The 26,797-nt window shown below is 40.3% G+C and overlaps 1 protein-coding gene across 2 annotated transcripts in view; it reads left to right on the top strand.

Annotated features, from left to right (window-relative positions):
- The first annotated feature begins 1,351 nt into the window (after window positions 1-1,351).
- The window catches only part of LOC122820970 (histone-lysine N-methyltransferase SUV39H1-like), a 29,869-nt gene continuing 4,423 nt past the window's right edge, over window positions 1,352-26,797 (top strand). The window contains exons 1-3 of one of the 2 annotated variants that reach the window (XM_044098870.1): window positions 1,352-1,414; window positions 2,359-2,507; window positions 3,935-4,594. In XM_044098870.1, coding sequence (XP_043954805.1) covers window positions 1,381-1,414; window positions 2,359-2,507; window positions 3,935-4,594 — 843 coding nt within the window. In that variant the 5' untranslated portion in view covers window positions 1,352-1,380. Of the gene's footprint in view, window positions 1,415-1,558; window positions 1,653-2,358; window positions 2,508-3,934; window positions 4,595-26,797 lie in introns of those variants that run through there. The other variant, XM_044098779.1, reaches the window with a different exon arrangement.

Here is a 26,797-nt window from a genome sequence, read left to right as displayed (position 1 = left end):
TTCATTGCTGTTTTTAAGTGTATTTGGTTTGTTGTAAATGAATAAACAGGAAATTCTTTGCATATCTGAGAAGCAGTCTTATAGTTGATGAGGTTTTCCGTTCTCTGCATATCCAACATTGCCGAGCTCTTTCTACGTTGTGGCATTTACGTACTGACAATTTTATGCAGGAAACATAAAATTCTGCAGGCAACTGTTTGGACAGCGTAAAGGGGCTTCCGCGCAATTCTTAATTCAGAAATCCAAAATTGTAATTTTGACTTGTCATAATTAAGTTAGCAGAGTTTGGATAGTGGTTATTTAGTTTGAGACAGGTAGGGACTATATATATATATATATATATATATATATATATATATATATATATATATATATATATATATATATATATATATATATATATATATATATATATATATATAGAGAGAGAGAGAGAGAGAGACAGACAGAGAGAGAGACAGACACAGAGAAACAGAGACACAAAGACACAGATACAGAAAGAGGGAGAGAAAAAAAGACAGAGGCAAAGAGAGAGAGAGTGAAAGATATATAGATCTAGAGATAGAAACAGAAAAATAAAAAATAAATATATATATATATATATATATATATATATATATATATATATATATATATATATATACACACACACACACACACAGAGAAAGAGAGAGAGAGGGAGACACAGAGAAAGGAAAAAAGAGAAAATCCTATCCTGTCCCACAGCTATTCTATTTTAAATTTTTATTCTAATATTAAGGATACGTGAGTTTTCACCAACTGATTTAACTCGAGTTACCTTGAACTCCAATACCATCATCACACACATCATAAACAGATTTGCTCTGGAATAAGCAAGGTATTGATCTAAATGAATTTTTTTCCCTTCCCCCTTTATTTATTTTTCTGGGATTAATATTTAATGATTTTAGACTTTATTATTTCAGGACTAATAATTGGGTTATTTATTTAATTTGAACTTTTTACTAATAATCTCACTATTACAAATAGGATTGGTTAGTTAGTTTTAAAGTTCTTAATTTTTATATTAGGATTTTTAAGATAGCTGTGGGACAGGATAGGATTTTCTCTTTTTTCCTGTCTCTGTGTCTCCCTCTCTCTCTCTGCATATATATATATTTTTTTTTTTCTCTCTATCTCTTTGTCTCTTTTTTCTTCACCTTTTGTGAAGTCATTCCCAAGAGCCATAATAGACAAAAATTCAATTCATCACACGTGTTAAGATACAGCTGGCTGTGATTATACACCTGGCCAGTAGGTGGTTTCGTGTGCACATGAAGCTTCAAGAAATTAATCTCGAACCAGTTGGCTCAAGTGGTTCAATGCCTCATGAGGCTTCATCTCACCATCACTACTGATATGTCTTCCTCTGCTGAGCTACGAGGTCGCTTCGGTACGACCAATACATTTCCACTGGCTTGCTCTCAACCTACCTTTTCCTTCGTTTATCTCGAACGAGCCAATAGCAGAGCGTCTTTCCTGTCCCTCTGCTTTTGCACCAATGATTTGGCTAAGAGATGCAGCTCATCCAATCAGCAACTGCTAAGATCCGAGGTGGAGGGCGGTCTTAGCCGCTGGCGTTTTAATGTATTTTGGCGGTTATGCGGAAAACATGGCGCAAATTTTGAAAGGTACTGTATCGAGAGTGTTGTTTAACTGTGTTTTCGGGGTATCCTTCGTTAGGAAGTTGCAACGTGAGAATTATTGTTATTCTGCTAATCCACGGGTCAACTTTGTGACAGAACTTTACTGTCAACTTTGTTTTTGCTATGCAGAGTATCTTCTTTATCGCGACTGCTGGACAATTCAAATTACTTGCGCTTCTTCATGAATTCGGTTGTCAAGTTTTAATACAATTTAAGGTGTGTGTTTAGAGAAGCATGTTGCCTTGTGTGTGGAATGTTAGTGTGGAAGACTGATGTGAAAGGAAGAGGGACAGAACGGCCTGAGAGAACGGAGAGCTCCACGCGGGAAGCAGCGCCTTGAAAACGATTAAATGTCTGTGGATCTGTACTTAGACGTATCCGGCTTCACATTTAGACTTACGAGAAGTTGCATTTTGATCTGTGTTTGAAAATTAGTCAAGTTAGCTCTGCCAGAACAGTAAGAGCAAATATTTCTCCCAATCCTTTTCTAAATAATGAGCGATGTGTTGTTTTCCCCCCCCAAAAGCCAACAGTTTCTTGGTTTATGCGGACACATGTTCAAAAACATCAATAAATTATGTCCCAAGGGTTCTGTGATTGTTCTAATTTGCGCTTTTGAATTAGACTAAAACCTTGCATTTTGCGTTGCCGTCTGCATTTAAGTACATCTTTTTGATTTTTGCATGGCCAGATTGCTGCGTACCTTGCAAGATAACTTTGGATGAGCTAGAGACGCTTTGCCGTGGGGAAAGGCTGTACTGTCAAGAGCTTAATGTCAACAGAGCCAATGTCAATGACTACGAAGTGGAGTTTCTCTGTGATTACAAGAGGACCAAGGAGGTAAGATCTTATTATTTTAGCAATGAATATAACTGGTTCTGTAAAATTTTCAGTTTTTTTATGTCGAGAAATAAGATGCATTCTCTTAATATATATATTTTTTCATTAACTGATTTACAGAAGAAATAGTTTAGCCAGGTTTTGCTTATGCATGCGTTCCCTTTTTTATTTCCCAGAAAACCAACACATGAAACTGCAAATATTGTCTCAAGTTTCACCAGGCTTATTGCTAAAGTGTCTTGGGAAAAAAAAAAAACAACAACGGGTAATTTAGAAGTGTGCATGGAAATAACGACTTCAGTTTATTTTCTGAAGATCTGTCTGGTGTCTTTTCCACACCTTTTATTTTGAAACCAGTGTAGATAAGCATACTGTCAGTTATTACAACAGTACACTTTGACTGAGCTTAGCTATGCTGTAAAGCAGCAGTTTCAAAAAACAAGCTATTGGAACAATAAATAATTGAGCAGTGCTGAAATTCCACAACGTCTATGTTTGCATGCAAGTAGGCTAAAAAAATACTGTTGATTTCACTTTGTAAGATCTTTTTTTATCAGAGGACTGCTTTTAAAATATCCTTTAGAATGATAGAAACACATTCTAATTGGATAAAACAACTCCTTTCATATTATTTTAGACCCTTTCCAAAGTTTCAACTTGTCAAATATGTTTATAGTTTTCTTGTCGGCATTGGAAAGTAAAATGGCCCTACACCTTACACTTTTCATGAGCAAACATTTGCGGTGTCACGCTACCAGCATTAAGTAATCATACTCCGACCTGATACCACTTTACACTGCAGTGCAGCTCACTAAACCACACCGCATACCAGGTTATGGTGGTAAAACAATAAGTTATTTGTTGATCCTCCTAAATAAAGAAGAAGAAATGAGAAATCTGATGGCAGGAGGGGGTGAAAATATCAATAGTTTGGAGCAGAGGTGGCACTAGGCATTTCTGGTGTCCATCATTTTGACTGCCAAACAAAATGTAATCCTAATCTTTTTTTACACATACATTTTAAAACGACAGCTGAACAGACAATCCATCATCAAGCTGAACACATTTAACGTTCTCTCTGGAGTGACAAAGTTTTGAAAGTTAACATTTCACCAATTGAAGTGATCAGAAGTCAACAAGACTGCAAACATTATCCTCACTGGAGGAATAATCCCACCGTGGTGGTTCAAATCAAGATGGGGATAATAAAAAGTTGGCCACTATGAGTAAAAAAAAAAAAAAGCAAACAAAACAGCTGCTATGATGGGCACAGCTCAATCTGTGTTTATGTAAAGTGCTTCAAGACATTTGTTGTGAACTGGCAGCATATAAATATACTGAAACATTTAATTGAGTCATCTCTCTTTAACTTGGTGAAGGATATGTAGATCAGTCTTTGGGAGGACTAAAGTTTTTATGTGTTTCAGGGAGAAGAGTTCTACTTTGTTAAGTGGAAAGGTTTCCCTGAATCTGTCAATACGTGGGAACCCAAAAGGAACCTCAAATGTCCAAAACTAATGAAACTATTCCACTTGGACCTGGATCAAATACTGAAGCGCCAAAAGGGGCGTGGCCTCCCCAAGAGGTTGGATAAAGAAACTGTCTTGATCCTGATTCAGAAAGCCAAACTTCGTCAGAGTCTGCACCAGTGGGAAATCCATTTAAACAAGACTCGCAATCACCCGGGTCGCATTTTTGTCATAAACGAAGTGGACCTAGATGGCCCTCCGAAACACTTCACCTACATTAACAATTACAAAGTCGGGCCAGGTATTGTGATCAACGAAATGGCTGTCGGCTGCGAATGCACGGACTGCGTGAACGAGCCGGTGAATGGCTGCTGCCCGGGGGCCTCGCTCCATCGAATGGCCTACAACGACAAGGGTCAAGTACGGATCCGGCCAGGACAGCCCATCTACGAGTGCAACTCCAGATGCAACTGTGGCCCCGACTGCGCCAACAGAGTGGTGCAGAAAGGAATCCAGTTCGACCTGTGCATCTTTAAGACGGAGAACGGCCGTGGCTGGGGCGTCCGCACGCTGCAGCACATCAAGAAGAACACATTTGTCATGGAGTATGTTGGAGAGGTGAGACCTGCTCAAATGTTGTTATAGTCTTTTAGTAAACTGGGGTCTATTTTAAAAAAAAAAAAATTTTTTTTTTTTTAGGTAAATCTGTGCCCTGTGTGTGGCTCACTAAGTACAGCTCAGCTAATAATTATATTCTTGATGTGATGAAATTAAGGTATTCTAAAAAGAGCTGTTTTGTCAACAGATGTAGCTCAACAAAACTAGGTTGGTGTTTAGTTTCCTGTTCGTTGTGAAGAGACCTGCAGTGTTCTGCGCAATATGGAATGCTTATTTATGTAAGGTCAGTGTTTCCCAACCCTGGTCATCAAGGCACACTGCCTTGCATGTTGTAGGTGTTTCCCTGCTTCAACACAACAGTACTGCACTGAATCACGTGTTTAAAACGGAGAAACATCTACAGCAGGGGTGCCCAAAGTGGGTCCTGGAGGGCCGGCATCCTGCATGTTTTAGTTCTCTCCGTGGTTTAACGCACCTGGATCCAATGACGGCTCGTTAGAAGGCCTAAGAAGAACATTGACCTGCCGAAGAGGTTGTTCCTACCACCAGGGGGAGAACTGAAACATGCAGGATGCCGGCCCTCCAGGACCCACTTTGGCCACCCCTGATCTACAACATGCAGGACACTGTGCCCCAAAAGGACCAAAGTGCTGTACAGAATACATAAAAACAATGCAAATGCCATTATAAAGACACAGAAACATAAAACAGAGAAATAGAAAATAGTCTAAAAATGCATTCCCATCAATGCAATAAAAGCCTACAAAAATACACAGAAGATAATATCAAAATCTTGCACGGTGTCAAAAGGCTAGGACAAAGAAAAGAGTTTTAAGAAGGGATTAAAAATCAGTTCTCTGGTAACTTATCCCACATTTTAAGACCTGTCATAGCAAAGGCAGGTCCTTCCTAAGCTTCTGTTTTGTGTTAGACTGAGGAACAGCTGATCAGCAGGGAGCAGGAGGACGGATAATGGTGCAGCAGCTCAGAAAGAAGCAAAGCCCTGCAGAGCCTTAAAACCAAAAGATCTTTAAAATCAATCAAATGTATGTGAAGCCTATGGAACTAAATTAGTCTCAAAGATATATGTATGCAATAAGATTCACAGGGCTACAACAACGTTTGTAAGTGCACATCATAATTCACAAATGTGTATAACGATTCATAAAGTGTGCACCTCAAGAACCACATATGTGCTGCAGTTCCTCAAATTTAAATGGCCTGTATAACGATTCATCAAATCCAGAGGACCCCCAAAGTGCTTTACGCCACATTCACCCATTCACACACACATTTACACACAGAGGAGAGGCTGCCATCCACTGGTGCCACTGAGTCCTCTGATCACCAGCTGTGGTCAAATTTACAGCTTTCAAGCTGCGCATACAAATCCACCACACAAATGAGATGACACGGTCAAGGCTGTTGAAGACCTGCGATATCTGAGAACTGAAATCGTAATGCTGCGTTGAAGGCAGTTGAAAGGCTTGGATATCTGAGCGTTATCAGATTTAATGGTAATAGTTCCGTATTTTTGGCTTGGCCCAGTGGGACAAAACCACTATAGTACCGACATGCACTTCCGTCAAAGTGACTGGACTCTACAAATGTTAACTTTGTAGGCTGCGCTCCTGAAATATACCAATTTATATGAAAATGTTCTTCTTTTCCTGGAAAAATAAAAACTCAGTGAAAACTAACGAGAGCAGCAGCACAATCTTCAGCGCAAACGGTTTAGCCTCCACCATGGGTCAGATTACCCATAACGTGGTCCATCTTCTGCATGATAGTTTTTGTGTAAGGTTTTACTGGCTCTATGTGTCATAATTACAAAACTAGAAAATTCCTGAAGAAATTTAAGTGGGGCCTGCCAAAGTGTGCCCGTCGGTTTGGACCCAGCGTTCTGATGCTAAGAATACCATCAATGCTAAAGAAAGCTGCAATGTAATCAATAGCATGTGGAGAATCACAAGAATGTTAAGTAAGCTGGACATGCAACATTCAGTATGATAAAGTAAGTGTATTAGCTAAAATGAGCAAATATGCTAATGTAAGCATGAATACTTTCAGTAGCATGTGGGGTATCATTAGAATGTTTACTGTCATTTACTTACTCCATTAAGTATACTAAACATGGCTAATAAGTCTGAAAAATAGAAAATAGCTTATTTAAGCTAAAAGGCTAATGCTAATGAACTGCCTTGCTGCGCAAGGCAGTTCCCTAACCTCGGATAAACAGATAATGCAGAATGATATCACTGCACGCCTCGTGATGCACTGTCAGAGGGGCATATTGAGGCTTTTATTTTGAAATTTTCAGTAAGCTTCATATTAAATGCCCACACTAATCCAATGTGTAAGAGTGCTTTGGATAAACCAGTCACATAAAGCCAAAAGAGCAATTACATGATGTAAAAATTCCCAAGGCTTTTATTTTGAAATTTTGTTAAGCTTCATTTGAAAGGGTCAAAGTCATCCCATGTGTAACAGTCATTGGATTAAATCAGTCATATAACGCTCAAAAAGCAATGACCTGATGTAAAAATTTTCAAGGGCTTTTATTTTGAAATTTTCAGTAAGCTTCATTTCAAAGGGCTAGGCTCATCCCATGTGTAACAGTGACAGGGTTAAATTAGTTATATACAGCCCATAGCAGCAAGTGTTTCTAAAGGCCAGCTCAGTCCTCCTCTGTTTTAACTGAACTACTAGTTAGAACTACAGTGATGCGTTGTAGTCCTCAGCAGCTCTCCCTGCTCTGGGTTCCGTTGCCATGGTAAATAATCCTCTCTGCCAGCTGTGAGTGAGACATCCAGGGAGACAATTCTCTGTTTGAGCCAGCCAGTTTGACTAAAAAAGCATTGCAAACAACTGTTTCCGTTCGGGAACCGTAATACATATTCGAAAACCGTTTGAAGCATATGAGAGGGCTATTTGTCGTCTCACATAGTCCGCCATTCATATCTCTACCTCACTCACAGTATTAACAGCGATGAGATAAAAAAAGTTTGTGCCAAGGTCTGAAATTTTTCAGAAATACATGGAAGTGAATCAGTGAGATCTGTCTGCTACCCTGGCGCATGACTTTGCTCTGAAGCACCTGGAGAGAAAACTGTAAGCGCTAGATAATTTTTGAAAACATTTGACCGGAGCAGGCACGCGTATCAATGTCATGACCAAGTTTGATACCAATCATGCAATATTTGTGGCGTGAGGCGAGTTAAAAATGATTTGGGGTCAAAATGTCGCTCTGACTCTCACTCTAGCGGGCCTTCACACTCTGATTTTTCCAAAAATCAAAAACTTTGGGTCGCTTAGAAAGAAGTTGTGGACAAACCATAATACATATTGATGTGCTGTCTTCACTTTAAAAGAGATCGCAGACGTATCTACAAAATGAAGTTTGAATGGCGTTTCTACATAAGTTATGGACACAGAAAATCCTCAAAAATAGGGTATTTTCAGGATTTACTGAGGTTGCCTCGTCCCCTTGACTGACGAGATTTCACCTGGTGAGCTCGTTAGTGATTTTGGGGTCGTTTTTTGCTTTTTAAAACGCCATGGTAACTACAAATCCCACCAAAAGTAATAGCTCCAATGCCGGGTTCGAGCACGCTTTTGATACCACTTTATGTGGGTGGGCTCACCAGCGTGCGAAACCGCATTAACGGTAACGGAAGAATAAGTTACTATAACTAGAAAATTCCTGAAGAAATTTAACTGGGGCCTGCCAAAGTGTGCCCGTCGGTTTGGACCCAGCATTCTGATGCTAACAATTAGCATCAATGCTAAATAAACTGCAATGTAATCAATAGCATGTGGAGAATCACAAGAATGTTAAGTAAGCTGGACATGCAACATTCAGTATGATAAAGTAAGTGTATTAGCTAAAATGAGCAAATATGCTAATGTAAGCATAAATACTTTCAGTAGCATGTGGGGTATCATTAGAATGTTTACTGTCATTTACTTACTCCATTAAGTATACTAAACATGGCTAATAAGTCTGAAAAATAGAAAATAGCTTATTTAAGCTAAAAGGCTAATGCTAATGAACTGCCTTGCTGCGCAAGGCAGTTCCCTAACCTCGGATAAACAGATAATGCAGAATGATATCACTGCACCGCCTCCGGCGGTGCACTGTCCAGAGGGGCATTTTGAGGCTTTTATTTTGAAATTTGCAGTAAGCTTCATATTAAATGCCCACACTAATCCAATGTGTAAGAGTGCTTTGGATAAACCAGTCACATAAAGCCAAAAAGAGCAATTATATGATGTAAAAATTCCCAAGGCTTTTATTTTGAAATTTTTGTTAAGCTTCATTTGAAAGGGTCAAAGTCATCCCATGTGTAACAGTCATTGGATTAAATCAGTCATATAACGCTCAAAAAAGCAATGACCTGATGTAAAAATTTTCAAGGGCTTTTATTTTGAAATGTTCAGTAAGCTTCATTTCAAAGGGCCAAACTCATCCCATGTGTCACAGTGACAGGGTTAAATTAGTTATATACAGCCCATAGCAGCAAGTAGTTCTAAAGGCCAGCTCAGTCCTCCTCTGTTTTAACTGAACTACTAGTTAGAACTACAGTGATGCGTATTTGTAGTCCTCAGCAGCTCTCCCTGCTCTGGGTTCCGTTGCCATGGTAAATAATCCTCTCTGCCAGCTGTGAGTGAGACATCCAGGGGGAGACAATTCTCTGTTTGAGCCAGCCAGTTTGACTAAAAAAAGCATTGCAAAAAACTGTTTCCCGTTCGGGAACCGTAATACATATTCGAAAACCGTTTGAAGCATATGAGAGGGCTATTTGTCGTCTCACATAGTCCCGCCATTCATATCTCTACCTCACTCACAGTATTAACAGCGATGAGATAAAAAAAAGTGTGTGCCAAGGTCTGTAATTTTTCAGAAATACATGGAAGTGAATCAGTGAGATCTGTCTGCTACCCTGGCGCATGACTTTGCTCTGAAGCACCTGGAGAGAAAACTGTAAGCGCTAGATAATTTTTGAAAACATTTGACCGGAGCAGGCACGCGTATCAATGTCATGACCAAGTTTGATACCAATCATGCAATATTTGTGAGCGTGAGGGCGAGTTAAAAAATGATTTGGGGTCAAAATGTCGCTCTGACTCTCACTCTAGCGGAGCAGCCTTCACACTCTGATTTTTCCAAAATCAAAACTTTGGGTCGCTTAGAAAGAAGTTGTGGACAAACCATAATACATATTGACGCGTTGTCTTCACTTTAAAAGAGATCACGGACGTATCTACAAAATGAAGTTTGAATGGCGTTTCTACATAAGGTTATGATTTACACAGAAAATCCTCAAAAATAGGGTATTTTCAGGATTTACTGGTTGCCTCGTCCCCTTGACGACGAGACTTGCACCTGGTGAGCTCGTTAGTGATTTTGGGGTCGTTTTTTGCTTTTTACGTCGCCATGGTAACTCCAAATCCCACCAAAAGTAATAGCTCCAATGCCGGGTTCGAGCCGCACGTTTTGATACCACTTTTGTGGGTGGGCTCGCAGCGGTACGAGCCGCATTAACGGAGACGGAAGAAAAATAAATAATAAAGAGGCATTCTATTGGGTGTAGAACAATAGGTGCCTGCCATGCAATGCATGGAGGCAGTGACTGACTTGCTTCGCAAGTCAGTCACTGCTCTCCTTATGCATTGCTATGGGCAGGCCCCAACTAGAAAATTCCTGAAGAAATTTAACTGGGGCCTGCCAAAGTGTGCCCGTCGGTTTGGACCCAGCGTTCTGATGCTAACAATTAGCATCAATGCTAAGCTTAAAAACTTCCAAAGAACCATGTGGAGAATCACAAGAATGTTGACTAACATGGACATGCACGATTCAGCATGATAATCAGCTCACTAGCATGTTGTCTATACTTAACTTACACCATTAAGTATACTAAACATGGCTAATAAGTCAAAAAAATAGCTAATAGCTTATTTAAGCTAAATGGCTAATGGTAATGCCTCTCAGGTTAGGCAGTTCCCTAACCTGAGAGAAACAGATAATGCAGAATGATATCATTGCACCGCCTGCGGCGGTGCACTGTCCAGAGGGGCATATTGAGGCTTTTATTTTGAAATTTGCAGTAAGCTTCATATTAAATGCCCACACTAATCCAGTGTCTAAGAGTGCTTTGGATAAACCAGTCACATAAAGCCAAAAAGAGCAATTACATGATGTAAAAATTCTCAAGGCTTTTATTTTGAAATTTTTGTTAAGCTTCATTTGAAAGGGTCAAAGTCATCCCATGTGTAACAGTCATTGGATTAAATCAGTCATATAACGCTCAAAAAAGTGTAGCACCGGTATCACACCGCTAACTGCGCCACTGGACCAGTTCTAGGCTCTAAGGCAGTGTCAAACTCCAGTCTCGAGGGGTCAGTCCTGCAGTTTTTAGATGTGCCACATGTACAAAACACTGTAATGAAATGGCTTAATTACCTCCACCTTGTGTAGATCAGTTCTCCAGAGCCTTAATTATTCTATTCAGGTGTGGTGCAGCAGAGGCACATCTAAAAGTTGCAGGACTGCGGCCCTTGAGGACTGGAGTTTGACACCCCTGCTCTAAGGAGTGGGGAGCAAAAATAATAACACCAGAGACCGCTGCTTTAAGTGAAAAAGGCCGGCAATTTACTGAATGCAAAACACACATATAAAATACAATACATAAAACCAAAAATACTCTGCAGATTCTTAATAATGAGGTAAATAAAAAAATTAAAATGGGGAGAAAAGAAAAGTATATTACTCTTCCTTTTTGCTCTTTAGTTCGCCTAGGTTATTTTAATTAGACTAATTTGAGTTAATTAGACTAGTTTCTTTTCCCTAGGTTGCAACTATTTTAAGATTACTATTTTTTCCTTGAGTTAACTCATTTTCCTTTCTTTTACAGGTAGGGAACACCTTCAACACAATTAAATCAAAGTGGACCACAATTACTCAAATCACATTCAGAAACATAAACATGAAAATCAAAGTATGACACTTTAAACTCAAGTTCAGCTCCAAATGTAAATCCAGATGCTCAGTTCAATGAAAAGTTTCAGTTCGATTCAGTCCAAAAAGATAATAATTCAATCAGTTCTCAGTTCAGTTCGAACTAGTTCCTGATTTTCCTACCGCTCCGGCAGCGGATCACCACACGCGGGAGAATCCCTCCCTGATGCAATGGAGAAGATGAACAGAATGTCTAGGTCTGGCTCGCCATCTTGAATCCCGTCTGTGAATGTGCACGCCCGCACAAAGCAGACCAATCCTCGCTCCGACCGACAAAAAAACCTGACCTGTGTAACAGGCCACAAACACAATAAAACTCCTTTTAAATCCTTAAATTATACAAATAAACTCTTCTTCATAAACTCAATACATTAACTGGATAACAGTTTATGACGAAGCTTTTCTTCAAAGTCAGCTACGTTTTTAGCGTTAGCTCTCCGCCAAAAGAAAAAGTACAACACGACAAAAATGCAGAAAATAAACACAAAACTCACCAAAACCGATGTAACTTGGTTCTCATAAAATCCCCCGTCAGTTCCCGACCAGGGAAATTATGTTTTTGTTACAGTATAATACTAACTTTTCCTGCTAATTAATCAACGCCTATTTCCTCCGATTCTTCCTCTGCTCTCTCCCTCAGGTTCTGTGATTGCAGCGTCCCCCAGGCACCACGCCTGTAACGCTCTTAAAGGAACAGCGACACTATTTTCTTGTCAACAGACTTTTAATCAACTATTTATTCCTATTTATGTCAGATTTTAACATGGGTTACAAAAGCAATGACCTGATGTAAAAATTTTCAAGAGCTTTTATTTTGAAATTTTCAGTAAGCTTCATTTCAAAGGGCTAGACTCATCCCATGTGTAACAGTGACAGGGTTAAATGAGTTATATACAGCCCATAGCAGCAAGTAGTTGTAAAGGCCAGCTCAGTCCTCCTCTGTTTTAACTGAACTACTAGTTCGAACTACAGTGATGCGTATTTGTAGTCCTCAGCAGCTCTCCCTGCTCTGGGTTCCGTTATGGTAAATAATCCTCTCTGCCAGCTGTGAGTGAGACATCCAGGGGGAGACAATTCTCTGTTTGAGCCAGCCAGTTTGACCAAAAAAAGCATTGCAAAAAACTGTTTCCCGTTCGGGAACCGTAATACATATTCGAAAACCGTTTGAAGCATATGAGAGGGCTATTTGTCGTCTCACATAGTCCCGCCATTCATATCTCTACCTCACTCACAGTATTAACAGCGATGAGATAAAAAAAGTGTGTGCCAAGGTCTGTAATTTTCAGAAATACATGGAAGTGAATCAGTGAGATCTGTCTGCTACCCTGGCGCATGACTTTGCTCTGAAGCACCTGGAGAGAAAACTGTAAGCGCTAGATAATTTTTGAAAACATTTGACCGGAGCAGGCACGCGTATCAATGTCATGACCAAGTTTGATACCAATCATGCAATATTTGTGAGCGTGAGGGCGAGTTAAAAAATGATTTGGGGTCAAAATGTCGCTCTGACTCTCACTCTAGAGGAGCAGCCTTCACACTCTGATTTTTCCAAAAATCAAAAACTTTGGGTCGCTTAGAAAGAAGTTGTGGACAAACCATAATACATATTGACGTGCTGTCTTCACTTTAAAAGAGATCACGGACGTATCTACAAAATGAAGTTTGAATGGCGTTTCTACATAAGGTTATGACGACACAGAAAATCCTCAAAAATAGGGTATTTTCAGGATTTACTGGTTGCCTCGTCCCCTTGACGACGAGACTTGCACCTGGTGAGCTCGTTAGTGATTTTGGGGTCGTTTTTTGCTTTTTACGTCGCCATGGTAACTCCAAATCCCACCAAAAATAATAGCACACCTCCCGGGATCGAGCCGCACGTTTTGATACCACTTTTGTGGGTGGGCTCGCAGCGGTGCGAGCCGCATTCCGGTTGACGGAAGAAGAAGTTAAGAATAATAATAAAGAGGCGTTCTATTGGGTGTAGAACAATAGGGTGCTGTATGCATAGTAGTGACTGACTTGCTTCGCAAGTCAGTCACTGCTCTCCTTATGCATTGCTATGGGCAGGCCCCAATAAACTAGAAAATTCCTGAAGAAATTTAACTGGGGCCTGCCAAAGTGTGCCCGTCGGTTTGGATCCAGCATTCTGATGCTAAGAATCTAGCATCAATGCTAAAGAAAGCTGCAATGTAATCAATAGCATGTGGAGAATCACAAGAATGTTAAGTAAGCTGGACATGCAATATTCAGTATGATAAAGTAAGTGCATTAGCTAAAATGAGCAAATATGCTAATGTAAGCATGAATACTTTCAGTAGCATGTGGGGTATCATTAGAATGTTTACTGTCATTTACTTACTCCATTAAGTATACTAAACATGGCTAATAAGTCTGAAAAATAGAAAATAGCTTATTTAAGCTAAAAGGCTAATGCTGCTGCGCAAGGCAGTTCCCTAACCTCGATAAACAGATAATGCAGAATGATATCATTGCATCACTGTGGCACTGTCCAGAGGGGCATATTGAGGCTTTTATTTTGAAATTTGCAGTAAGCTTCATATTAAATGCCCACACTAATCCAATGTGTAAGAGTGCTTTGGATAAACCAGTCACATAAAGCCAAAAAGAACAATTACATGATGTAAAAATTGCCAAAGCTTTTATTTTGAAATTTTTGTTAAGCTTCATTTGAAAGGGTCAAAGTCATCCCATGTGTAACAGTCATTGGATTAAATCAGTCACATAAAGCCAAAAAGAGCAATTACATGATGTAAAAATTGCCAAAGCTTTTATTTTGAAATTTTTGTTTAGCTTCATTTGAAAGGGTCAAAGTCATCCCATGTGTAACAGTCATTGGATTAAATCAGTCATATAACGCTCAAAAAAGCAATGACCTGATGTAAAAATTTTCAAGGGCTTTTATTTTGAAATTTTCAGTAAGCTTCATTTCAAAGGGCTAGACTCATCCCATGTGTAACAGTGACAGGGTTAAATTAGTTATATACAGCCCATAGCAGCAAGTTGTTGTAAAGGCCAGCTCAGTCCTCCTCTGTTTTAACTGAACTAGTAGTTAGAACTACAGTGATTTTGTAGTCCCTCAGCAGCTCTCCCTGCTCTGGGTTCCATGGTGAATAATCCTCTCTGCCAGCTGTGAGTGAGACATCCAGGGGGAGACAATTCTCTGTTTGAGCCAGCCAGTTTGACTAAAAAAAGCATTGCAAACAACTGTTTCCCGTTCGGGAACCGTAATACATATTTGAAAACCGTTTGAAGCATATGAGAGGACTATTTGTCGTCTCACATAGTCCCGCCATTCATATCTCTACCTCACTCACAGTATTAACAGCGATGAGATAAAAAAAGTGTGTGCCAAGGTCTGAAATTTTTCAGAAATACATGGAAGTGAATCAGTGAGATCTGTCTGCTACCCTGGCGCATGACTTTGCTCTGAAGTACCTGGAGAGAAAACTGTAAGCGCTAGATAATTTTTTAAAACATTTGACCGGAGCAGGCACGCGTATCAATGTCATGACCAAGTTTGATACCAATCATGCAATATTTGTGAGCGTGAGGGCGAGTTAAAAAATGATTTGGGGTCAAAATTTCACTCTGACTCTCACTCTAGCGGAGCGGCCTTCACACTCTGATTTTTCCAAAAATCAAAAACTTTGGGTCGCTTAGAAAGAAGTTGTGGACAAACCATAATACACATTGACGTGCTGTCTTCACTTTAAAAGAGATCACGGACATATCTACAAAATGAAGTTTGAATGGCGTTTCTACATAAAGTTATGACGACACAGAAAATCCTCAAAAATAGGGTATTTTCAGGATTTACTGGTTGCCTCATCCCCTTGACGACGAGAGATGCACCTGGTGAGCTCGTTAGTGATTTTGGGGTCGTTTTTTGCTTTTTACGTCGCCATGGTAACTCCAAATCCCACCAAAAGTAATAGCACACCTCCCGGGATCGAGCCGCACGTTTTGATACCACTTTTGTGGGTGGGCTGCATGGCCGAAGCCGCATTCCGGGTGACGGAAGAATAATAAATAACTAGAAAATTCCTGAAGAAATTTAACTGGGGCCTGCCAAAGTGTGCCCGTCGGTTTGGACCCAGCGTTGTGATGCTAAGAATTAGCATCAATGCTAAAGAAAGCTGCAATGTAATCAATAGCATGTGGAGAATCACAAGAATGTTAAGTAAGCTGGACATGCAACATTCAGTATGATAAAGTAAGTGTATTAGCTAAAATGAGCAAATATGCTAATGTAAGCATAAATACTTTCAGTAGCATGTGGGGTATCATTAGAATGTTTACTGTCATTTACTTACTCCATTAAGTATACTAAACATGGCTAATAAGTCTGAAAAATAGAAAATAGCTTATTTAAGCTAAAAGGCTAATGCTAATGAACTGCCTTGCTGCGCAAGGCAGTTCCCTAACCTCGGATAAACAGATAATGCAGAATGATATCATTGCACGCCTCGGCGTGCACTGTCCAGAGGGGCATATTGAGGCTTTTATTTTGAAATTTGCAGTAAGCTTCATATTAAATGCCCACACTAATCCAATGTGTAAGAGTGCTTTGGATAAACCAGTCACATAAAGCCAAAAAGAGCAATTACATGATGTAAAAATTGCCAAAGCTTTTATTTTGAAATTTTTGTTTAGCTTCATTTGAAAGGGTCAAAGTCATCCCATGTGTAACAGTCATTGGATTAAATCAGTCATATAACGCTCAAAAAAGCAATGACCTGATGTAAAAATTTTCAAGGGCTTTTATTTTGAAATTTTCAGTAAGCTTCATTTCAAAGGGCTAGACTCATCCCATGTGTAACAGTGACAGGGTTAAATGAGTTATATACAGCCCTTAGCAGCAAGTTGTTCTAAAGGCCAGCTCAGTCCTCCTCTGTTTTAACTGAACTACTAGTTAGAACTACAGTGATGCGTATTTGTAGTCCTCAGCAGCTCTCCCTGCTCTGGGTTCCGTTGCCATGGTAAATAATCCTCTCTGCCAGCTGTGAGTGAGACATCCAGGGGGAGACAATTCTCTGTTTGAGCCAGCCAGTTTGACTAAAAAAAGCATTGCAAAAAACTGTTTCCTGCGTTGGGAACCGTAATACATATTCGAAAACCGTTTGAAGCATATGAGAGGGCTATTTGTCGCTTCACATAGTCCCGCCATCATATCTCTACCTTACTCACAGTATTAACAGCGATGAGATAAAAAAAGTGTGTGCCAAGGTCTGAAATTTTTCAGAAATACATGGAAGTGAATCAGTGAGATCTGTCTGCTACCCTGGCGCATGACTTTGCTCTGAAGCACCTGGAGAGAAAACTGTAAGCGCTAGATAATTTTTGAAAACATTTGACCGGAGCAGGCATGCGTATCAATGTCATGACCAAGTTTGATACCAATCATGCAATATTTGTGAGCGTGAGGGCGAGTTAAAAAATGATTTGGGGTCAAAATGTCGCTCTGACTCTCACTCTAGAGGAGCAGCCTTCACACTCTGATTTTTCCAAAAATCAAAAACTTTGGGTCGCTTAGAAAGAAGTTGTGGACAAACCATAATTCATATTGATGTGCTGTCTTCACTTTAAAAGAGATCACGGACGTATCTACAAAATGAAGTTTGAATGGCGTTTCTACATGAAGTTATGACGACACAGAAAATCCTCAAAAATAGGGTATTTTTAAGATTTAGAGGTTGCCTCGTCCCCTTGACGAGATTTCACCTGGTGAGCTCGTTAGTGATTTTGGGGTCGTTTTTTGGTTTTTACATTGCCATGGTAACTCCAAATACCACCAAAAGTAATAGCACACCTCCCGGGATCGAGCCGCACGGTTTGATACCCCATTTGGGGGTGGGCTACAGCGATCTGAGCCGCATTCGGGTGACGGAAGAATAATAAATAATCGTAATAAAGAGGCGCTCTATTGGGTGTAGAACAATAGGTGCCTGCCATGCAATGCATGGAGGCAGTGACTGACTTGCCAAGTCAGTCACTGCTCTCCTTATGCATTGCTATGGGGCAGGCCCCAACTAGAAAATTCCTGAAGAAATTTAACTGGGGCCTGCCAAAGTGTGCCCGTCGGTTTGGACCCAGCGTTGTGATGCTAAGAATTAGCATCAATGCTAAAGAAAGCTGCAATGTAATCAATAGCATGTGGAGAATCACAAGAATGTTAAGTAAGCTGGACATGCAACATTCAGTATGATAAAGTAAGTGTATTAGCTAAAATGAGCAAATATGCTAATATAAGCATAAATACTTTCAGTAGCATGTGGGGTATCATTAGAATGTTTACTGTCATTTACTTACTCCATTAAGTATACTAAACATGGCTAATAAGTCTGAAAAATAGAAAATAGCTTATTTAAGCTAAAAGGCTAATGCTAATGAACTGCCTTGCTGCGCAAGGCAGTTCCCTAACCTGGGATAAACAGATAATGCAGAATGATATCACTGCACTCGGCGTGATGCACTGTCAGAGGGGCATTTTGAGGCTTTTATTTTGAAATTTGCAGTAAGCTTCATATTAAATGCCCACACTAATCCAATGTGTAAGAGTGCTTTGGATAAACCAGTCACATAAAGCCAAAAAGAGCAATTACATGATGTAAAAATTGCCAAGGCTTTTATTTTGAAATTTTTGTTAAGCTTCATTTGAAAGGGTCAAAGTCATCCCATGTGTAACAGTCATTGGATTAAATCAGTCATATAACGCTCAAAAAAGCAATGACCTGATGTAAAAATTTTCAAGGGCTTTTATTTTGAAATTTTCAGTAAGCTTCATTTCAAAGGGCTAGACTCATCCCATGTGTAACAGTGACAGGGTTAAATTAGTTATATACAGCCCATAGCAGCAAGTTTTTCTAAAGGCCAGCTCAGTCCTCCTCTGTTTTAACTGAACTAGTAGTTCGAACTACAGTGATGCGATGTTGTAGTCCTCAGCAGCTCTCCCTGCTCTGGGTTCCGTTGCCATGGTAAATAATCCTCTCTGCCAGCTGTGAGTGAGACATCCAGGGGGAGACAATTCTCTGTTTGAGCCAGCCAGTTTGACTAAAAAAAGCATTGCAAAAAACTGTTTCCCATTCGGGAACCGTAATACATATTCGAAAACCGTTTGAAGCATATGAGAGGGCTATTTGTCGTCTCACATAGTCCCGCCATTCATATCTCTACCTCACTCACAGTATTAACAGCGATGAGATAAAAAAAGTGTGTGCCAAGGTCTGTAATTTTTCAGAAATACATGGAAGTGAATCAGTGAGATCTGTCTGCTACCCTGGCGCATGACTTTGCTCTGAAGCACCTGGAGAGAAAACTGTAAGCGCTAGATAATTTTGAAAACATTTGACCGAGCAGGCACGCGTATCAATGTCATGACCAAGTTTGATACCAATCATGCAATATTTGTGAGCGTGAGGGCGAGTTAAAAAATGATTTGGGGTCAAAATGTCGCTCTGACTCTCACTCTAGCGGAGCGGCCTTCACACTCTGATTTTTCCAAAAATCAAAAACTTTGGGTCGCTTAGAAAGAAGTTGTGGACAAAGCGTAATACATATTGACGTGCTGTCTTCACTTTAAAAGAGATCACGGACGTATCTACAAAATGAAGTTTGAATGGCGTTTCTACATAAAGTTATGACGACACAGAAAATCCTCAAAAATAGGGTATTTTCAGGATTTACTGGTTGCCTCATCCCCTTGACGACGAGAGATGCACCTGGTGAGCTCGTTAGTGATTTTGGGGTCGTTTTTTGCTTTTTACGTCGCCATGGTAACTCCAAATCCCACCAAAAATAATAGCTCCCCTCCCGGGAACGAGCCGCACGTTTTGATACCACTTTTGTGGGTGGGCTCAATAGCGTACGAAACCGCATTAACGGTAACGGAAGAATAATAAATAACTAGAAAATTCCTGAAGAAATTTAACTGGGGCCTGCCAAAGTGTGCCCGTCGGTTTGGACCCAGCGTTCTGATGCTAAGAATTTGCATCAATGCTAAAGAAAGCTGCAATGTAATCAATAGCATGTGGAGAATCACAAGAATGTTAAGTAAGCTGGACATGCAACATTCAGTATGATAAAGCAAGTGCATTAGCTAAAATGAGCAAATATGCTAATGTAAGCATAAATACTTTCAGTAGCATGTGGGGTATCATTAGAATGTTTACTGTCATTTACTTACTCCATTAAGTATACTAAACATGGCTAATAAGTCTGAAAAATAGAAAATAGCTTATTTAAGCTAAAAGGCTAATGCTAATGAACTGCCTTGCTGCGCAAGGCAGTTCCCTAACCTCGGATAAACAGATAATGCAGAATGATATCACTGCACCGCCTCTGGCGGTGCACTGTCCAGAGGGGCATTTTGAGGCTTTTATTTTGAAATTTGCAGTAAGCTTCATATTAAATGCCCACACTAATCCAATGTGTAAGAGTGCTTTGGATAAACCAGTCACATAAAGCCAAAAAGAGCAATTACATGATGTAAAAATTCCCAAGGCTTTTATTTTGAAATTTTGTTAAGCTTCATTTGAAAGGGTCAAAGTCATCCCATGTGTAACAGTCATTGGATTAAATCAGTCATATAACGCTCAAAAAAGCAATGACCTGATGTAAAAATTTTCAAGGGCTTTTATTTTGAAATTTTCAGTAAGCTTCATTTCATAGGGCTAGACTCATCCCATGTGTAACAGTGACAGGGTTAAATTAGTTATATACAGCCCATAGCAGCAAGTTGTTCTAAAGGCCAGCTCAGTCCTCCTCTGTTTTAACTGAACTAGTAGTTCGAACTACAGTGATGCGTATTTGTAGTCCTCAGCAGCTCTCCCTGCTCTGGGTTCCGTTGCCATGGTAAATAATCCTCTCTGCCAGCTGTGAGTGAGACATCCAGGGAGACAATTCTCTGTTTGAGCCAGCCAGTTTGACTAAAAAAGCATTGCAAAAACTGTTTCCCGTTCGGGAACCGTAATACATATTCGAAAACCGTTTGAAGCATATGAGAGGGCTATTTGTCGTCTCACATAGTCCTGCCATTCATATCTCTACCTCACTCACAGTATTAACAGCGATGAGATAAAAAAAGTGTGTGCCAAGGTCTGTAATTTTCAGAAATACATGGAAGTGAATCAGTGAGATCTGTCTGCTACCCTGGCGCATGACTTTGCTCTGAAGCACCTGGAGAGAAAACTGTAAGCGCTAGATAATTTTTGAAAACATTTGACCGGAGCAGGCACAGCGTATCAATGTCATGACCAAGTTTGATACCAATCATGCAATATTTGTGGCGTGAGGCGAGTTAAAAAATGATTTGGGGTCAAAATGTCGCTCTGACTCTCACTCTAGCGGAGACCTTCACACTCTGATTTTCCAAAAATCAAAAACTTTGGGTAAACAGAAAGAAGTTGTGGACAAACCATAATACATATTGACGTGCTGTCTTCACTTTAAAAGAGATCACGGACGTATCTACAAAATGAAGTTTGAATGGCGTTTCTACATAAGGTTATGACGACACAGAAAATCCTCAAAAATAGGGTATTTTCAGGATTTACTGGTTGCCTCGTCCCCTTGACGACGAGACTTGCACCTGGTGAGCTCGTTAGTGATTTTGGGGTCGTTTTTTGCTTTTTACGGCGCCAGGGTAACTCCAAATCCCACCAAAAGTAATAGCTCCAATGCCGGGTTCGAGCCGCGTTTTGATACCACTTTTATGGGTGGGCTCAAGAGCTACGAGCCGCATTAACGGTAACGGAAGAATAAAATATAATATACTAGAAAATTCCTGAAGAAATTTAACTGGGGCCTGCCAAAGTGTGCCCGTCGGTTTGGACCCAGCGTTCTGATGCTAAGAATTAGCATCGATGCTAAAGAAAGCTGCAATGTAATCAATAGCATGTGGAGAATCACAAGAATGTTAAGTAAGCTGGACATGCAACATTCAGTATGATAAAGCAAGTGTATTAGCTAAAATGAGCAAATATGCTAATGTAAGCATAAATACTTTCAGTAGCATGTGGGGTATCATTAGAATGTTTACTGTCATTTACTTACTCCATTAAGTATACTAAACATGGCTAATAAGTCTGAAAAATAGAAAATAGCTTATTTAAGCTAAAAGGTTATCGTTAATGAACTGCCTTGCTGCGCAAGGCAGTTCCCTAACCTCGGATAAACAGATAATGCAGAATGATATCACTGCACCGCCTCTGGCGGTGCACTGTCCAGAGGGGCATTTTGAGGCTTTTATTTTGAAATTTGCAGTAAGCTTCATATTAAATGCCCACACTAATCCAATGTGTAAGAGTGCTTTGGATAAACCAGTCACATAAAGCCATAAAGAGCAATTACATGATGTAAAAATTGCCAAAGCTTTTATTTTGAAATTTTATTTAGCTTCATTTGAAAGGGTCAAAGTCATCCCATGTGTAACAGTCATTGGATTAAATCAGTCATATAACGCTCAAAATAGCAATGACCTGATGTAAAAATTTTCAAGGGCTTTTATTTTGAAATTTTCAGTAAGCTTCATATTAAATGCCCACACTAATCCAATGTGTAAGAGTGCTTTGGATAAACCAATCACATAAAGCCAAAAAGAGCAATTACATGATGTAAAAATTCCCAAGGCTTTTATTTTGAAATTTTTAAGCTTCATTTGAAAGGGTCAAAGTCATCCCATGTGTAACAGTCATTGGATTAAATCAGTAATATAACGCTCATAAAAGCAATTACATGATGTAAAAATTTTCAAGGGCTTTTATTTTGAAATTTTCAGTAAGCTTCATTTCAAAGGGCCAAACTCATCCCATGTGTAACAGTGACAGGGTTAAATTAGTTATATACAGCCCATAGCAGCAAGTTGTTCTAAAGGCCAGCTCAGTCCTCCTCTGTTTTAACTGAACTACTAGTTAGAACTACAGTGATGCGATTTGTAGTCCTTAGCAGCTCTCCCTGCTCTGGGTTCCGCTGCCATGGTAAATAATCCTCTGCCAGCTGTGAGTGAGACATCCAGGGGAGACAATTCTCTGTTTGAGCCAGCCAGTTTGACTAAAAAAGCATTGCAAAAACTGTTTCCGCTCGGGAACCGTAATACATATTCGAAAACCGCTTGAAGCATATGAGAGGGCTATTTGTCGCCTCACATAGTCCCGCCATTCATATCTCTACCTCACTCACAGTATTAACAGCGATGAGATAAAAAGTGTGTGCCAAGGTCTGAAATTTTTCAGAAATACATGGAAGTGAATCAGTGAGATCTGTCTGCTACCCTGGCGCATGACTTTGCTCTGAAGCACCTGGAGAGAAAACTGTAAGCGCTTAGATAATTTTTGAAAACATTTGACCGGAGCAGGCACGCCAGTATCAATGTCATGACCAAGTTTGATACCAATCATGCAATATTTGTGAGCGTGAGGGCGAAGTTAAAAATGATTTGGGGTCAAAATGTCGCTCTGACTCTCACTCTAGCGGAGCGGCCTTCACACTCTGATTTTTCCAAAATTCAAAAACTTTGGGTCGCTTAGAAAGAAGTTGTGGACAAACCAGAATACTTATTGACGTGCTGTCTTCACTTTAAAAGAGATCACGGACGATCTACAAAATGAAGTTTGAATGGCGCTTCTACATAAAGTTATGATTTACACAGAAAATCCTCAAAAATAGGGTATTTTCAGGATTTACTGGTTGCCTCATCCCCTTGACGACGAGAGATGCACCTGGTGAGCTCGTTAGTGATTTTGGGGTCGTTTTTTGCTTTTTACGTCGCCATGGTAACTCCAAATCCCACCAAAAGTAATAGCACACCTCACGGGATCGAGCCGCACGTTTTGATACCACTTTTGTGGGTGGGCTCGCAGCGGTACGAGCCGCATTCACGGTGACGGAAGAATAAGTTAAGAATAATAAAGAGACATTCTATTGGGTGTAGAACAATAGGTGCTCATGTATGCATGGATGAGGCAGTGACTGACTTGCTTCGCAAGTCAGCCACTGCTCTCCTTATGCATTGCTATGGGCAGGCCCCAATAAATAAAGAGACATTCTATTGGGTGTAGAACAATAGGTGTTTCATGCAATGTATGGAGGTAGTGACTGACTTGCTTCGCAAGTCAGTCACTGCACTCCTTATGCATTGCTATGGGCAGGCCCCAATAAATAAAGAGACATTCTATTGGGTGTAGAACAATAGGTGCCTGCATGTATGGAGTAGTGACTGACTTGCTTCAAGTCAGTCACTGCTCTCCTTATGTGCATGCTATGGGCAGGCCCCAACTAGAAAATTCCTGAAGAAATTTAACTGGGGCCTGCCAAAGTGTGCCCGTTTGGACCCAGCGTTCTGATGCTAAGAATTAGCATCAATGCTAAAGAAAGCTGCAATGTAATCAATAGCATGTGGAGAATCACAAGAATGTTAAGTAAGCTGGACATGCAACATTCAGTATGATAAAGTAAGTGTATTAGCTAAAATGAGCAAATATGCTAATATAAGCATAAATACTGTCAGTAGCATGTGGGGTATCATTAGAATGTTTACTGTCATTTACTTACTCCATTAAGTATACTAAACATGGCTAATAAGTCTGAAAAATAGAAAATAGCTTATTTAAGCTAAAGGTTATGCTAATGAACTGCCTTGCTGTGCAAGGCAGTTCCCTAACCTCGGATAAACAGATAATGCGGAATGATATCACTGCACCGCCTCCGGCGGTGCACTGTCCAGAGGGGCATATTGAGGCTTTTATTTTGAAATTTGCAGTAAGCTTCATATTAAATGCCCACACTAATCCAGTGTCTAAGAGTGCTTTGGATAAACCAGTCACGTCAAGCAAATATGAGCAAATATATGATGTAAAAATTGCCAAAGCTTTTATTTTGAAATTTTTGTTAAGCTTCATTTGAAAGGGTCAAAGTCATCCCATGTGTAACAGTCATTGGATTAAATCAGTCATATAACGCTCAAAAAAGCAATGACCTGATGTAAAAATGTTCAAGGGCTTTTATTTTGAAATTTTCAGTAAGCTTCATTTTGAAGGGCTAGACTCATCCCATGTGTAACAGTGACAGGGTTAAATGAGTTATATACAGCCCATAGCAGCAAGTTGTTCTAAAGGCCAGCTCAGTCCTCTGTTTTAACTGAACTACTATTTCGAACTACAGTGATGCGTATTTGTAGTCCTAAGCAGCTCTCCCTGCTCTGGGTTCCGTTGCCATGGTAAATAATCCTCTCTGCCAGCTGTGAGTGAGACATCCAGGGGGAGACAATTCTCTGTTTGAGCCAGCCAGTTTGACTAAAAAAAGCATTGCAAACAACTGTTTCCCGTTCGGGAACCGTAATACATATTCGAAAACCGTTTGAAGCATATGAGACGGCTATTTGTCGTCTCACATAGTCCCGCCATTCATATCTCTACCTCACTCACAGTATTAACAGCGATGAGATAAAAAAAGTGTGTGCCAAGGTCTGAAATTTTTCAGAAATACATGGAAGTGAATCAGTGAGATCTGTCTGCTACCCTGGCGCATGACTTTGCTCTGAAGCACCTGGAGAGAAAACTGTAAGCGCTAGATAATTTTTGAAAACATTTGACCGGAGCAGGCACGCGTATCAATGTCATGACCAAGTTTGATACCAATCATGCAATATTTGTGAGCGTGAGGGCGAGTTAAAAAATGATTTGGGGTCAAAATGTCGCTCTGACTCTCACTCTAGCGGAGCGGCCTTCACACTCTGATTTTTCCAAAAATGAAAAACTTTGGGTCGCTTAGAAAGAAGTTGTGGACAAACCATAATACATATTGACGTGCTGTCTTCACTTTAAGAGATCACGGACGTATCTACAAAATGAAGTTTGAATGGCGTTTCTACATAAAGTTATGACGACACAGAAAATCCTCAAAAATAGGGTATTTTCAGGATTTACTGGTTGCCTCGTCCCCTTGACGACGAGAGTTGCACCTGGTGAGCTCGTTAGTGATTTTGGGGTCGTTTTTTGCTTTTACGCGCCATGGTAACTCCAAATCCCACCAAAAGTAATAGCTCCAATGCCGGGTTCGAGCCGCACGCGTTTGATACCACTTTTGTGGGTGGGCATGGATGCGAGCCGCATTAACGGAGACGGAAGAAAAATAAATAATAAAGAGGCATTCTATTGGGTGTAGAACAATAGGTGCCTGCCATGCAATGCATGGAGGCAGTGACTGACTTGCTTCGCAAGTCAGCCACTGCTCTCCTTATGCATTGCTATGGGCAGGCCCCAATAATACGTATTAAAGAAACCTTCTATTGGGTGTCGACCACTAGGTGCATGCCATGCAGTGCATGGCGGCAGTGTCTGACTTGCTTGGCAAGACAGTCACAGCTCTCCTTATGGATTGCTATGGGCAAACCCCAATAATACTTAAAGAGACATTCTATTGGGTGTAGAACAATAGGTGCCTGCCATGCAATGGAGGCAGTGACTGACTTGCTTCAAGTCAGTCACTGCTCTCCTTATGCATTGCATGGGCAAACCCCAATAATAATAAAGAGACATTCTATTGGGTGTAGAACAATAGGTGCCTGCCATGCAATGCATGGAGGCAGTGACTGACTTGCCAAGTCAGCCACTGCTCTCCTTATGCATTGCTATGGGCACCCCAATAAATAAAGACACATTCTATTGGGTGTAGAACAATAGGTGCCTGCCATGCAATGCATGGAGGCAGTGACTGACTTGCCGCAAGTCAGTCACTGCTCTCCTTATGCATTGCTATGGGCAACCCCAATAATTAAAGAGACATTCTATTGGGTGTAGAACAATAGGTGCCTGCCATGCAATGCATGGAGGCAGTGACTGACTTGCTTCGCAAGTCAGTCACTGCTCTCCTTATGCATTGCTATGGGCAGGCCCCAATAAAGAAATAAAGAAACGTTCTATTGGGTGTAGAACAATAGGTGCCTGCCATGCAATGCATAAGGAGAGCAGTGACTGACTTGCTTCGCAAGTCAGTCACTGCTCTCCTTATGCATTGCTATGGGCAGGCCCCAATAACACAAACAAAAAATACAGTTAAAATAATAAATACCTTTTTTGCACTTCTGTTAAGTCCCAATGAAGTAACCAGCCAGTGGGTCTTAAAACATGCGGGTCACATTCTGAGCTGACCCAAACCATAAATGAACTAAG

Source organism: Gambusia affinis, linkage group LG01 (genome assembly GCF_019740435.1).
Source record: "Gambusia affinis linkage group LG01, SWU_Gaff_1.0, whole genome shotgun sequence".
NCBI lineage: Eukaryota > Metazoa > Chordata > Actinopteri > Cyprinodontiformes > Poeciliidae > Gambusia > Gambusia affinis.
This window is presented reverse-complemented; position numbering and strand designations above follow the sequence as displayed.